This window comes from Montipora capricornis, chromosome 6 (genome assembly GCF_036669925.1).
Source record: "Montipora capricornis isolate CH-2021 chromosome 6, ASM3666992v2, whole genome shotgun sequence".
Classification (NCBI taxonomy): domain Eukaryota; kingdom Metazoa; phylum Cnidaria; class Anthozoa; order Scleractinia; family Acroporidae; genus Montipora; species Montipora capricornis.
In genome coordinates, this window is record NC_090888.1 from 11027365 (window position 1) to 11041616 (window position 14252).

The following is a 14252-nucleotide window of genomic DNA, read 5'->3' on the forward strand; positions in this document are numbered from 1 at the left end:
TTGGCGCTTGCGCGTGCGTTCAGCTACGTAACAGCTGCGTTTGGGCGAGCCTGCTGTGTAGCGATTTCCCGCGAACAAACGGTTGCTCGCAGTGGTTTCTCTATCGGGAAGCGTAGGTGAAGCCAACTGCTCGCAGGGTATGAAAGAGTAAGGTGGGCGCGAATTATCAACAATTACTATGGATAGAACCAACTAATTGCGGGTAACAATAAAGCCGCGGCTACACGAGCGATTTTTTGCTCGCGCTGGTGATGCGATTTTTTCAAACTTTGTCGCGTCGCCAGCGCGACATGAAAATCACGCGTGTAGCCACCCTTGAACTGGCGACGCGACGGGTGAAAAAATCGCAAGAAAAAGTCGCCAGAGTTGAAACTTTCGCGACAAAATCGCAGAGATAGTTGCCCGTGTAGCCACCCTGCAACGTTTTGCCCGCGCTTGCGACGCGACTAAAGACTATTTAGCCAATGAAATTAAAGTAGGAATCTCTGTTTATAGTGCCCAGGTCTCTTGAAGTATGCGATTGGCGCGGCCTTCAATTTGTCGCCCAAATTTGTCCCAAGTGTAGCCACCCTGGCGCGCAGGCGACGCGACAAAATCTGAAAAAAAACGCATCATCGGCGCGAGACAAAAATCGCTCGTGTAGCCGCGGCTTAAGCTCATGTAAGCTCATATACCCTACGACCTCACTTGAGTTTAAGCACGCTACAACAATGACCTGCCAAGTCTTGTCTCTGCCAGTACCCACCGTGTTCACAAAGCAAATCTTCATTAAATGTGGCATCTCCTTCATCGGTTTCATCGTCAATTTTCTCTTGCTTGATCTCATTTCTTTCACTTCCGGTAGCTTTTGCTTCATCTTCTTCCTCTGTGTCATGATTGGTTGTATTTTGACAGCCATCAATCAAGCTCTGTCGCAGCTCTTCGTGTTGCACTGCTAAGGTTCTCCACCGAAGAAGTGATCTTCTTCCCACCCAGTAGAACTTTTCACTGCAACGAAAGAAGCCTGCAATAAAGTTCGTTACTTTTCCTTGGAGTAAGGAAAACTCTACAAATATTAGCTCTGGGAGCTATCGGGGATTTCGATCTTGGCTTTTTCGATGAAGGCGAAATCGATGGGAGTGGGTTACCGTGTGACTACTAAGTTATCACCTTTTCCCACTGTTTGATGTGTCCGAATGGAACAACCTTAAAAGCATTTTCACTCTTACATTGCCTCTTGCTTAAACAAAGAAAAACAATTTTCCCCACATTTCAACGAGCCCGGCCCCGAATTCGGCTCGAACGAAATTGTTGAATCATGTCAGAAACTGCAGAACTCATAACCTTGGGAAAAGTTTCCCTGCCAGGAGAGTAACATACTGATCTTGCCCTGAACGCAATTAAAGTGCCCATGTGATAAAAATATCACTTCTTTTTTGCTTCAGATTTTTAAAGTGTGTTTGCTTAACACCTGAATGGCAAGATTTTGAGCTTTGATTTTTATCCAAAGGCCGTTTACTTTGAGTGCAAGTTTTGGATTTCACGGTCCGCCATTACTCACGTTCAAAACTGACCGATTGGGCCTCAGAGGGTTGGATCCAGGGAAAACTGACACCAGAGGCTCACTAGCTTAAAATTTCAACGTGTGAACGCAGCTTATTATATATGCAAAGCGCGAGTTTAAAAGTCTGAAAGCCCCAAACTCCCATGCTGCATATTCAGTCTGCGGCGTACATACACATTGCATTCTTAAACTAGTGAGCCTTTGACGTCATTTTCTCCTCGATCCAGCTCTCTCAAGAACATAATGTTAGTCATGGCGGGCCATTAAATAGGAAAATTCCAGTTAAAATAAAGAGATGTCTTTTTTAAATCAAGACTTAAAACTTGGGTCACTTAGTGTTTAGTTAACATAGTTTTGAAATCCAAATAAAAATAAGAATTGATTTTTTGGTCACAGGGGCACTTTAAGAGTAAAGCGAATTTTTTTTTGGGGGGGGGGAAGTTGAAGTTAAAGCAATTCCCTCACACAAGTGAACCAGTGACATACAAGAAGCAACTGAAGTTTACCTGTTTGACGACTGACTTTTTAAAGCCTCAGAAACAAACTTGTAGTCGTCACCGAGACGGGTTTCGAATCGTATTCTTCTGCACTGTTCTCTTACGCAGTTGATACAAAGAGAGTCACTGGAGGACAAAGGAAAAAGAAAAAAAAAATCACATCTCATGGCGCCTTTTTTCTGGTTGGGTGCAGTTGACCTTTTGCATGCAAAAAAGTTAAAGTTAAAAGCAGCTGTAAAAGCGACCAGTAGGACGATTCCAATAATAATGACAATGATATCGAAAAGAAATAAGAAAAAATACAATACCTTTGAAGTCTGGGAAATCCACCATACTGACGAAAGATTTCATCAGCCTTAAAGAAAGATTGTTTAAATGCATTCCAATTTTAGTCGGAATATTACAACGAATAAAAGAGGTCGTGTTCTATTGGAATCAATTCTCTATCATTTTTCACTGAAAACAGGGTAACTTTTAGTAGCAGTTGTTTGAAATTACTAGGCCATTTAAATAATGCGTGCGCGTGATTCCCTGACAAGCACAACATCAGTTAAACATTTCTGACCGTTCCATTTTTGTTATCGCTTTTCTGAAGTTTAGACCTTTGATTTCTTAAATCTTGCTATATAGTCGCTAAGGTTGCACGTTCTTATAAGTTACCATAAAATTCATAAGCGTCCCCGCGTTGTTTAGAGTGAACGCCACTGACTGCTGGAGGCCATGCACCCCCCAAATTGATAAAAAAAAACCGCCTAAACGACAGAGGTCGCTGCCCATGCTTTATCAACGACTTCAAGAAGTATGACTCTAGTCAAATGAGCTCTTTAAACAATGTAAACGAAAAGGTTTTTGTAGTGAACGAAAAAAGACAATAACAACAACAACAACACCAAAATAGGTTTGTCCTACAATTGACTGAATAATAAACTCATCGCCAATTGACGAGCTTGGGAACTGGGGCCCGTTTTTCGAACGTTCCGAAAACTTTTCGGGCCCGAAAAGCAATTCGTGAAACTGCTAACCACTTGTTTTGGAAAGCCGATCTTTTAACATGTTTTTAAGCCAATTAAAAGAAACATGTCTGTAAAGTTTGACGACTTAAATCCTCTCTGTTCTTGAGATACAGAAGACATTGTGACATCCGAAAATGGCCCGTAACGTTTCGGGACTTTCGAGAAACGGGCCCCTGGCGCCCAAAAAGTTAGCGGGAAGGGGGGGGGCCTGTTGTGATCCAGGCACTGCAGGGTGGTATCCCTGGCAACCCGCAAGCGGCAAACACCCCAAAGTAGCCGCTAAACCGGCACCGTCACACTGGAATACGGTCCAGTGGAAAAAAAAAAACACTGACCAGATACTTAACTTTACGACCACGTATCTTCGGGACAAGAGGCGTGGGGCTCAATGAATACGCAATGATTCGCAAAAATAGCCCGCAACGATTACACGGCCACGCACAAGCAGGCCCTGCTGGATTTCGGAGCACCCCCCCCCCCCCCCCCATAGATAACGGCACGCATACTATTTGGAGCGAAAAAGCTGTATGCCGCAATGGCTTGAGATAAACCTTGCCTAAATTACATTTAGCCTCATTGAAAGCAGGAAAAAAAGTTAACACAGTATTAATATTGATCCTCTTTGCATTGATTACTTCATTTGGATCGAGTCTGATGTACCAAGGCAAAAAAGAAGAGAAATGAAGAACAAGAATGCAAGGAGGATGGGGAGTCAAGAATTGTTTAAAAAGGACTCTGTTCTGGTTCAATAGCAGCTGACAGCAGGAGGGAGGAGGGGGAAAGGGGGAACGGAGGGAATGTCCCTGGAGAACTGGGACCTTAAGCAAACACAATGACAACGTTTACGAAAAGGAAAATAGCGTTAGTTAAATATTCCGGGATAATTCCCAGTCGTACGGCATGAAAGGTGAATTTTAAAAGTACGGTTCTCAAATCCTCGACTTAACCTCAAATTCGGCGAAGGAAGGGGAAGGATCGAGTACGGGACGTGCAAAGCCAATGTGTTCGTTTAGGAACCCTTTCATTTCGACGATCGAAACGTTCATTCTCCTAACTATTACTATGGATTTCTTTCTTGGGTAGTCATGAGAACTTAGTGTTATATCAAGATCACACCTCTTCAGCTGATAAAATTGTTCATTCTCAATACCTGTCTGACTGACATTTCATTGACATTGTGAGGAGACTTTACAAACCGATCACTCTTGGCAGTCAAAGGGTTAACAATAAGCACTTAATGACTGGCCCCAAGGGAAACAGTGAGTTTTGTTTCCCGTGGAGCCAGTCATTAAGTGTTTTGTTATACCTCCCAACTCAAATTATAACAATACACGGATTTTTACACGGAATTTGCCGCTGTTTCAAAGAGCGCACGACCTCATCACGTCCGAGTCGAAAGGTCAAGTCGTTGTTTCCCTAGGGAGTTAGTGAGTTTTGTTCTCCCAAGGGAGTTAGTGAATTTTGACCCATGACACGTGACACGTTCTCCTCCAATCGGAGAACGTATTTGAGTTGGGAGGTATAACAATATACATTATGATTGGATAACTGGCTTCGCTTACGTCTCGAGTGTTTCGTTTTTCTCTCGGTCGTAAGCGCCCTGCCCAGATTGAAATTCCGATTTCGACTCCGACGCAATTAAAATTTTTGCTCCATAAGTCAACTGAGTTTTTGACAACTTTGCATCTTACTTTCCATGTGGGCACAAGAGAGAAGAATTATCCACTGGAGGGGTTTCAATCTTGTCGTTCATCCAATCCCGAAGCCATTTTGTAGAAATCCATTCGTATGTTTCAGTTTCTGAAAATGAGTATATTCGTATCATATGACAAACAATTATTTTTATGGAGAAACAGTGTTCGCTTTCCACCGAAGTGTCCTTCAAATGTGAAATAAAAGTTAGAAAGATCAACGCAGTACGTTAGATAACTTTTATTTCATGTCAATTCGACAATTCGGATATATGACATTTTATATCCAGCGACTTTCGTATGACCTTGGAAAAGTGTTCGCACACTTACGTCATGGTTATTTGGAACAAAATTAAACGACAGGAAACAATGAAATGAAAGGAACTGTGGAATGAGGAAGTTTTTAAGTCGGGAAACTAGTGTTGATTCTTCCTTGTTTTTCGCCCTTCAAGAAAACTAATCTAATGTGGCGCACTGGGAAACTCTTCATCCAACAGGGCAAACTTTTGTAGACCAGTTCGTTCCAATTCAGGACTTTCGCCAGTTTTAACATGTACGTTATAGGCAACATTCTCTTACCTGACCTTACTGGCATTTCGTCATAGAGTTTCCTTATTTCAGCTTGCTTTGCCTTACCCTTGGTTACTAGCGTTTCCTACAAAAAGAACGTGAATGAACTGAGGTGGAAGAGGATATTTCGTTGGATGGTCGTCTGTGGGCGTATTCAAGGACTATTTGCACATTTATGCATCGTTAGTGGCTCTGGTGTTTTCGCGTAACTTTTAGATTTATGACGGAGAGGTTAAAGGGAGTTTTAACAAGAACAACGGCAACGAAAACGTCACTCTAAAATATAACATCGTCATCTCAAGTCTTTCGCAATTATTCCGTCTTGTTCACCTTGTACACTACGGGCGAACCATAGTTTACAAGCGCCGTCATTGTGGAATTCTCTGCCTAGTGAGCTTCGCTCAATCACTTGTGTAAATAGTTTTAAAGCTCATCTTAAGACCTTTCTTTTTAGACATGCATATGCTTAACAGAGATTTTAATAATACTTTCGCTAATTATTTATCAATTAGTTTTTAATGTATTAGTAGTCCTTGCCATATTTTTAGTTAGCTATTTATCTATTATTTCTCGTATTTATAACTGAAGAATGCGCATCTGATCATAGTCATGTTAAGATGCGCACTAGAAATGAATAAATAATAATGATTATTACTATTATAAAATTCATGGCCACATCTATCTGGAGACTCTACTGAGCTCGTTTGGCTCCTTTCTCATCCACTGCAGAGCCAAAAGATCCAACAGCCTAACACACGCAAATATTTATATGACTCGTTCTTTCAACCACTTCCGAACCAAACGAGCCACAAGTATAACAGACCCCAATATTTTTAAGACTCGCTCTTTCACCCATTGCTGAGCCAAACGCGCCAGTACTTCCACCGCTCTCGAATGTGGCCCTGCATTCTGTAATTGCTCCAACCAATTAATTATTCGGGTCTTGAGAGAAGAATATTAGAAAGAGTAAGGTATGTCTTCATAATTCAGATACAAAAGGCCTCTAAAAAGTAAATAATCCTTTTCTGGCTTGCTAGTATGTCAGCGGATTATATCCTTGGCTGAGAGATTGTCCCGCCTCAAAATTCCCTCAAATGGTACGCTTCTCGGCCAAGTCTTTTTTCGGACAATCTCTCAGCCGCGGACATGCCAGCCGCCTGAGGGGGTTTATTAAAAAATGAGAGACCACTAGGTTAATGGCCTGGAAGACATATTCTGGTGTGTGAACAAAAACAACACGATTCCCAAATGAATGTATGGCATATCAATGCTTTGGCCAAAAAGATGCTTTATGTTAACCTTACCCGGAAAGCTTTGACTTGTCTGACCCAGTCTTCAAACCGGCTATTGTCAGTGGCCACTAATTCTTGAACATGTGGAGGAACCTCAACTTCGTCATCCATGCAACCCTCTGTACTGATCTCTTCAAATTAAGAAAACTCGATACACATCTAATCTCACTTATGTCTAGAAATGCAAGAAAATGGACGCACACCCAATTTTGGCATCCAACACGAAGTATCTAGTCTAATTTGCTACCTTTTCGGACAATAAGGTAAGAGTTGTGTTTAGTGTCATTTTTGGAATGCAATAAATCCAGCTGTTTGTCTTTACTTCAGAAGAAGAATTTAGGAGCCACTTAATGACGTTGTTAGCCCATATACTTAGACATGAGTTTACTTAGATACCAGTTGTGTTGAAGTTGGAGAGAAGGGGACACTTCGTGACACTTAATTAAAGAAATCGGCTTGCATCTAATAGACCTTTTCACAGTTATGTGGTAACTTACCTGACCTTTAAATGCAGGTTAGGATGGAGTTGACCTTGTTATGATACAGACCTGTCTTCTTATGTTATGTTAATGTTATTCTCATGCTATAGATAATTAGTTGGAATTTACATAAGAAAAGCAGTGAGGTTTCTACAATGTATCACAACAAGGTCAACCCTAACCTCACTTTCATTCATAGGCCATGCAACTTAGCACACAACTGTAAAATAGTCTATTATTTGCATTTCTGGACATACAGTTTTTCCCTGTGCACAGCAGAGTACAGAAGCAACAAACGTATCCCAGTTACAAGACATAATGATGAGTAATGACTGTTCTCACCCCAAGACCACCCTTGCTTCCAAGACTGACTCACCCATAGTAAAGTTTTACTTATTTGCTAATTTAGGTACAGTATCATCATCTGAACATCTTCTTCGGAACACACTAAATATCCCTTGAGCTACAGCTATTTTTCTTACGCAGTCTCATAAACCATAAGCCTCCTTGAGATATTATCAAGCCCAGCAAGGCAAAATTGCTGGCTAGGAACGACAACTCCATTTTGAAGTCCAATCCTTTGCAGATGTAATTTCACAGGCAGCACTTTCATCTAAGTTACTTTATCCCCGAGTGTTGGTCTGGCTGATATTAGTTTTGAAGAATCAACATTTTAGTAAAAGAATCCTTATAATTATTAGGTCAGGGGTTTCAATAACTTCTGAAATAGCCGTCTTGATAGCCCATTGAAGGCGGCAATTTGACAAGTTTATGATAGCATTTTCAGTGAAAATCAAGGCAACCTAGCCGGCAGTGTAAGGCAAAGCAGGCGGCGGTATACCGTCGGTAACCTGCTTCTATTGAAATCCCTGTTAGGTGATTCCCTTAATTTACCATTCAACCAACAGTCTGTTATTTCATGACATCCAGCATTTGCTACTTGATATCAACACTACCTACAGTAATAATAATATATCAACTAGGTTTTCTTACCTACATCCTGATGTCCTTGTAAAGTGTACACCAAAGTGTAAGCATTTTTGGATACATGACATCCCTTTGCACATTTCGGTCTCTTGGCTGGTTTGATGCTTGTGTCTAAAGTGAAAATACGTGGACAACGTTAATGTAAATTGGCCCAACTGTTAAAACTACAAATAATAATAAGAAAATTTCAAACCGTTAGTTCTAAAAGTGGTCATGGTCACTTACGAGAGGTGATCACTTACAAGGGGTTCCAAATATAGTGATTTTACTTGAAAAAGTTTGGTTTTTTGGAAAGGAAAGGAACTTTATTTAAGTGTCTGGTAGATTTAGCGCTGGAGCAATAATTGGGGACAAGTTGTAAAGTGAAATTAACAATTAACACAACAAGTCAAATGTTGGTTTTTGAGGAGAGGGGAAACCGGAGTACCCAGAGAAAACCTCTCGGTGCAGAGTAGAGAACCAACAAACTCAACCCACATATGACGCCGAGTCGAGGAATCGAACCTGGGCCACATTGGTGGGAGGCGAGTGCTCTCACCACTGCACCATCCCTGCACCCCAATAATATTGGAAAAGTGGTCGCTGAGGAGATGTGGTCAAAACCAGAGGTTCAACTCTATTTTTCTTTTCACAGCTGTTAAAGTTGTTCACAAATGCCAGCAAATGATTGATTAGTTAGTTTTTGAAACAATGACTGTGAAAATACCACACCACTAGACATACTTTGCAGTTTTCTCCTCAAGATTTCACGTCCATAGCACAAGTTACAAGTACAAACTTTCAGTTAACAATCTTTAGTCTACAAATTACCTGCTGCATCCTCATCTTGTGACAGTTTTAAGTTTCCTTGCATTTTCACAATATCTTCATCGTTAAACTTGTACCATGAGCCCGACTAAAAAGCGAAAATGCAACCATTTCAAGAATAGTTGATCCTACAGAAACTTAAGAAATTAAATAAGTAGTGCCTAAGAATGGCAAATAGCTTTATTACTAAATCTTTTAGTTTTACATTCTGTACTGTTGCACAATTGAAATTGTAGTTAGTTACTTCAATGTGAATATCTTGGACAAAAGGCCAGTGTACATGTGGTACAATCATCAGATTCCCTTTCCCTGCTTGAAATTCAATCAGGGATTTGACCACGGCATACTGTACATTAATTTATTAATGTAGAAGATTCCAAAGGAGTCAAGGTGATTTCAATATCAGTGGGTCTCTACAGTATACAATGCAAGAAGAGCATTTCTAAATTTGGCAGGTTAGTAAATATGGGTTATTGAACAAGCTTGTTTGGTCAAGATGGCTGGATATTGGCCAAGTTCTTTTTTTGCGTGTTTATGGACCGAGACGAATAAACACGCAAAAAAAGAACGAGGCCAATATCCAGCCATCTTGCCCGCACGAGCTTGGTCAATAAAGGATTTAAAACAGCAAAAAATGATCTTTGATCTTGCGGGACCAAGCGAGAAATCCCGAGCGGGCAAGATACATGTAGCTCCATCTTGCCCACTCGGGTAGCCAATCACAGCGTGCAATTTGGTTCATCTTGCCCACTCACGGAGCTAGTCATATAATAATTGACATTATTGTCAGAGTTTGTTTGATTTAACCAAGGACTTCATGTCCAGAAATGGACATAATTACAAGCACATCCAATTTTGATGTCTGCATATTTGTAGCAATAAGGTTAGCATTATATTTTAGTGAGGGAAATCCAGCTGTCCAGGATAAAGAGTCTAGGGTACTCTGATGTTAAAGGGGCTATGCCATGTTACTTTAGGACGTTTCACTGAAATCTTTAGTCAATCATGAGTTTAAAACTCAAAAATACAATGTAGTCATAAGGAATTCCTATACTGATAACATTATTGTTTCATCACAAACAAGATGATTCTGAGCGAAAACGACCCTTCTTCAGGGCCGCCTTTTTTCAAGATTACCAATATTCAATCCAATTGAATCTTGTCCATTTGTGTCCATCCATGCTTCTCTTTCCTTTTGCTGTATTTCTTTTATGTTGTTCAAAAGTTTGAAGTAGTTATTGCAATGTTTCCTTCAACCTTGTTCCCAGGTCGGGTCTCTCTTCTCTGCTTCCTTACCCAACATCAAAGTAGGCAGAAAAGAGACATCCTGGGTGCAAGGTTGTGTTTCAGTCTAATTTTTGGGCATTTTGTGTGACATAGCCCCCTTAATTGAAAAAAAGTTATTACTGGTATTCTGCATGACATTCAAAAATTGGTCAAGTCGCTTTACCTTCTTATCTCTGATATGTGCAACATAGTGTCCTGAATATGCACTAACTCCAAAGTGCATCAACACTGCACTCAATTCATAAATTGAATTTGAACCTGTAGTAAAAACAATTATTTTGAAAAAAGAGAAAGTTTCAACAAAAAAAAGAGACAGGATAGAGGCACTGTAAGCAATGTGACCAAACATATCTTGCCGTTTACATGTACATGTACTTGTGATGACATTGTGGTAAGATATTTGACCCGACCAGGCAACCACAACCCAGAAGTGACCATCAGTTTACGGCATTGGCATTTAGATGACAGGTTCTGCCAGAATGGGCCTTACGGCCAAAAGGGCGGATCCAGGATTTTGAAATGGGGGGTGAATTTTTGTAATAATGTAACAGAACCAAAGCCTGGTTGAGGTTTTTGTGGGATAAGAAAAAAAAAGAAAGAAGCTAAGGGGGGCTCAGAAAAAGGGGGGGGAAATTCACCCATTTCACCTCCCCTGGAACACTCTCCTCAGCAGCAAGGTGGTCACCATGGCAACTGAGCCACAGTCCACCTCCCACAGCACCCGTCAACACGTCACTGAGACCAGTGTGTGGAATGTATACTTATCCCAAAACATGGGAGGGAGGGAGGGAGGGAAAAGCAAGCAAGAAAGCAACAAGGTGACTCAAGCCAAAGCACATGGCAATGCCCCTGCAAATCTCTCTGAAGTCCCCCCAGATATCACAGGAGAAACCGCTGCATTTGCTTGGTTTTAACTTTGCCTAAATCAATAGCCTCATCAATATTTCATTTTTGTACCACATTTAAAATCACCAACAAGAATGCTTCATTTCCACTGAGTTAATTGGGCTTATTGTAAGAATAAATAACATGGGAGTTTTAAAAGGCTGTGCTGAATCTATGTATTAAATTCATAGTCTTAATAAAGAGTTAGTGATACCTACCTAGGTATCCATTTTTAACATGATCCTTCATATCTAGAACATCTGGAAACTGAATGAATGAATTCAGTTTCTTCTTGTAACCTGTTTTTCTGAAATAGTAAAAATGAGCCAGAATAGAATTAGTAGAATTTTGGTATAATGACCCCGAAGGATCTTTTGGTGTGGTTCACATCAAGGCGCTATGGGCTATAAAGGCCACCATAGCTTAACCTTCAATCAGGCTCCATTTTTGTTACTCTAGCGAGTGCCGATATAACAGGACATGAGAGCGATGCTCAATTGGGCCTCATCACAGGTTAACAATAGTGACGACCTTCAATTCCTTTGTATTTATGTCAATAAGACGTACTGCCCTTGTTTTGTTTTGCCCTTGTTTGGTTTATTATCTAGAATTAAAACAAAACAAAATTTTATGCGGCAGCCATTATGAAAGAGGTCTAAGGATTATGTTCTGGATTCTCTTGTCGCTTCGATGAATGAGTACCCAGCAAGTCAGAACTATACAGTGTTCGCAGTTCAGTATTAATTTTGTTTTGTGGTCTCGTAGGGCAATGCACGCCTATCTGGGATTTGCAGATCTGGCTGCAAGTGATGCATACATGTAATTATATGTAAGTGGTCAACATCATTAGAGAGTAGATTGGACCTGGCTTTGCACTCGAAATTTACAAGGATTTAAATATGACTGCAAAATGCTGCATTTCTTTTGGCTTTCACTCTTACAGATTATTTAAAAAATACAATTTTAAAAATAAGAACAATCTTTATTACACCAAAAAGAAACAATAGGCAGCCTTTACTGGTACAGTTGTACTGTCTCCCTCTCTCCCTTAATTTCCAGCTTAAAGGTCTTTAACTCACCTGTCAAAGACAAATCTCAGTAGCTGAAGGTTTAGTACCGGGGGTAGGGTGTGCAATTCAATGTAACGAGCAGCATTCTGTTTACCATTGCACTGAGTGCAATAGTACTGATTATCACCATCTAGTTTTTCTTCCTTCAAAGCAAAATACAAAAACATGCTAATTATTTTAATGGGGACATAGTTTTTGAGTGAATCTAGCTGTTGTTAACCCTTTCACTCCCGTTGAGTTCCCCATTGACAAGTAAAATCGTCTTGCGTTAGACAGAGTAAAATCTGTAAGTGCCACTGTTGGGAGTGAAAGGGTTAATATTATCAACACCTGCATAAAGATAAGTGGACACTGACAGCAAAGCTCCTTGTAATTGCAACCTCTTCTCTTTATCGGATGAGGAAAATGTTAATGTCTAATAATTATCGTGAGCTCTAGATTATCAAGAACGAGTTCCACCATGAGTATCAGTTTTTTGCTTTGAGCAGGCATAAAACTCATACGCAAATTCAAATCTAGCATTCAAATGAGTTCCACTGGCTCTCAGACTGCACTGGGCTGGTTAACGTTCAACAAGAAGGATAGGTCTGTAACAATTTCCAAAAAAATTGTCTATTATTGCCCAATCATTTGTGGGGTGGTATCAACTTTTTGAGTTGCATAAATCAAAGATGAGAGAGGACAAAGCAAAGTAGAAGCATGCCCCTCACAAGACCCAACTGGAAGGGTGTGCTCCATACCCCTAATACAATCAGACGGGAGTGACAAGCCTGTGTAACCATACAGTACTTGCACTTCGATCTGGAAGTCACTAATATGATAATTTATTATCATAACTCCTGACCACTCTGCTGGATGTATTCCTTTCTTGTTACCTCTGTTAAAATGTTTTTTTAAAAAACGAGGAAACTCTAAGCAACCTTTAGAAACTCTTTAATGCACTGATGAAGTGATGAATGTCCTTGAATGTTAAGATCCAGCTCATAAAACCTTGACAGCCTTTTCGATTTGTTCCCACAACTGTGGCATCTAAAAATAAGAACATCTTTCAATAACGTAATGGAGTTGTACACCTACATTAGTAGCAGTTACAAGCAGTTACAAGTCATACAAGACCAAGAATAATCTTACTCTGTTATGTAGAAATATTTCCCGCCAAACTGATTTTGAACGACATCACGCACCCCAGGATCAGTCTTATGAAAGAAAAAAGTATCAGCAGTGATAAGTTTAAGTACTGCAATTTATGACGCTTCGTGATAGGGGTTGCCAAGTACTTAAAGTGAAACACTTGTAACGTAACAAATTGTGTAACAAGAGGTATAGGAATGCCATGTGAAGTGGCTTGAAACATGAACTGACATGAAGTACCATGATAATTACGCTTGTTCAACTTACTTGTTGTGATAATGTTTCCTCCAGCAAAGAAGTGAATAATTTACCAAATTCTTGAGCATCCTATTGAAACAAAGGTTAACAAGGCTCAAAAGGGTCAAATATGCCTCAGGTGATGGCGAAAATAAAAAAGAGAGAAAAGGAGTCTGCGGGACATTGAGTTTGTTAATGAGAGTTTGCTGAAGGTCCACTCTGGCCCACGGCAAGTCCTCAACGCATGGATATATTGTGGTTCAATTTTCCTTTGATTCAGATTATGATAATGAATATTGGACCAAGAAAAATCAAATTGAACAGGGTTGAACATTTTTAAATGATTTATTATTAGGAGCTCAGGACTCAGGAACCTAATATTTATGGAAATAAATGGATGAAGATGAGGGAGTGGGGGGGGGGGGGGGGGGGGGATTCGATGGCGCTAAGGTGGTGTTGGCTGATAACAGCTACAATATTAATGTACATGTAATTGGCCAGGGAGTGGATGAGAACCCTTGTTAATAGCAATAACAGGGTTCGACACCTGGCCACCTGCATTACTAGCCACCGGGCTAGTGATTTCTAGAATTTACTAGCCCGAAGCAAAACTTGGTAGCCCGGATCAATTTCCCTCGAGGTCTACTTCAACCCCAAACACGCAAACCTTCCTCTAAACTTATTGGCAAGGTCTTTTAAAATGATAAAGAATGGAATTTTTTCTTCCATTGTGATAACATAATGTGTTATTTAAGGAAAAAAG

The 14252-nt window shown here is 40.3% G+C and overlaps 1 protein-coding gene across 6 annotated transcripts in view; it reads right to left on the reverse strand.

Annotated features, from left to right (window-relative positions):
• LOC138051517 (ubiquitin carboxyl-terminal hydrolase 48-like) overlaps positions 1–14252 on the reverse strand; it is a 102846-nt gene that overhangs the window by 78159 nt on the left and 10435 nt on the right. For all 6 annotated transcript variants that reach the window (XR_011132837.1, XM_068897736.1, XM_068897737.1 and 3 more), the window contains 15 exons: positions 13520–13579; positions 13253–13317; positions 13042–13150; positions 12131–12264; positions 11270–11358; positions 10330–10424; positions 8883–8967; positions 8079–8183; positions 6619–6737; positions 5324–5399; positions 4745–4853; positions 3656–3704; positions 2349–2395; positions 2050–2166; positions 746–987 (listed from right to left, as the gene is read on the reverse strand). Coding sequence is in view for 5 of the 6 variants with exons in the window: in XM_068897736.1 (XP_068753837.1) it covers positions 746–987; positions 2050–2166; positions 2349–2395; positions 3656–3704; positions 4745–4853; positions 5324–5399; positions 6619–6737; positions 8079–8183; positions 8883–8967; positions 10330–10424; positions 11270–11358; positions 12131–12264; positions 13042–13150; positions 13253–13317; positions 13520–13579 (1501 nt within the window). In the remaining variant the exon portion in view is untranslated. The remainder of the gene's footprint in view (positions 1–745; positions 988–2049; positions 2167–2348; positions 2396–3655; positions 3705–4744; positions 4854–5323; positions 5400–6618; positions 6738–8078; positions 8184–8882; positions 8968–10329; positions 10425–11269; positions 11359–12130; positions 12265–13041; positions 13151–13252; positions 13318–13519; positions 13580–14252) is intronic.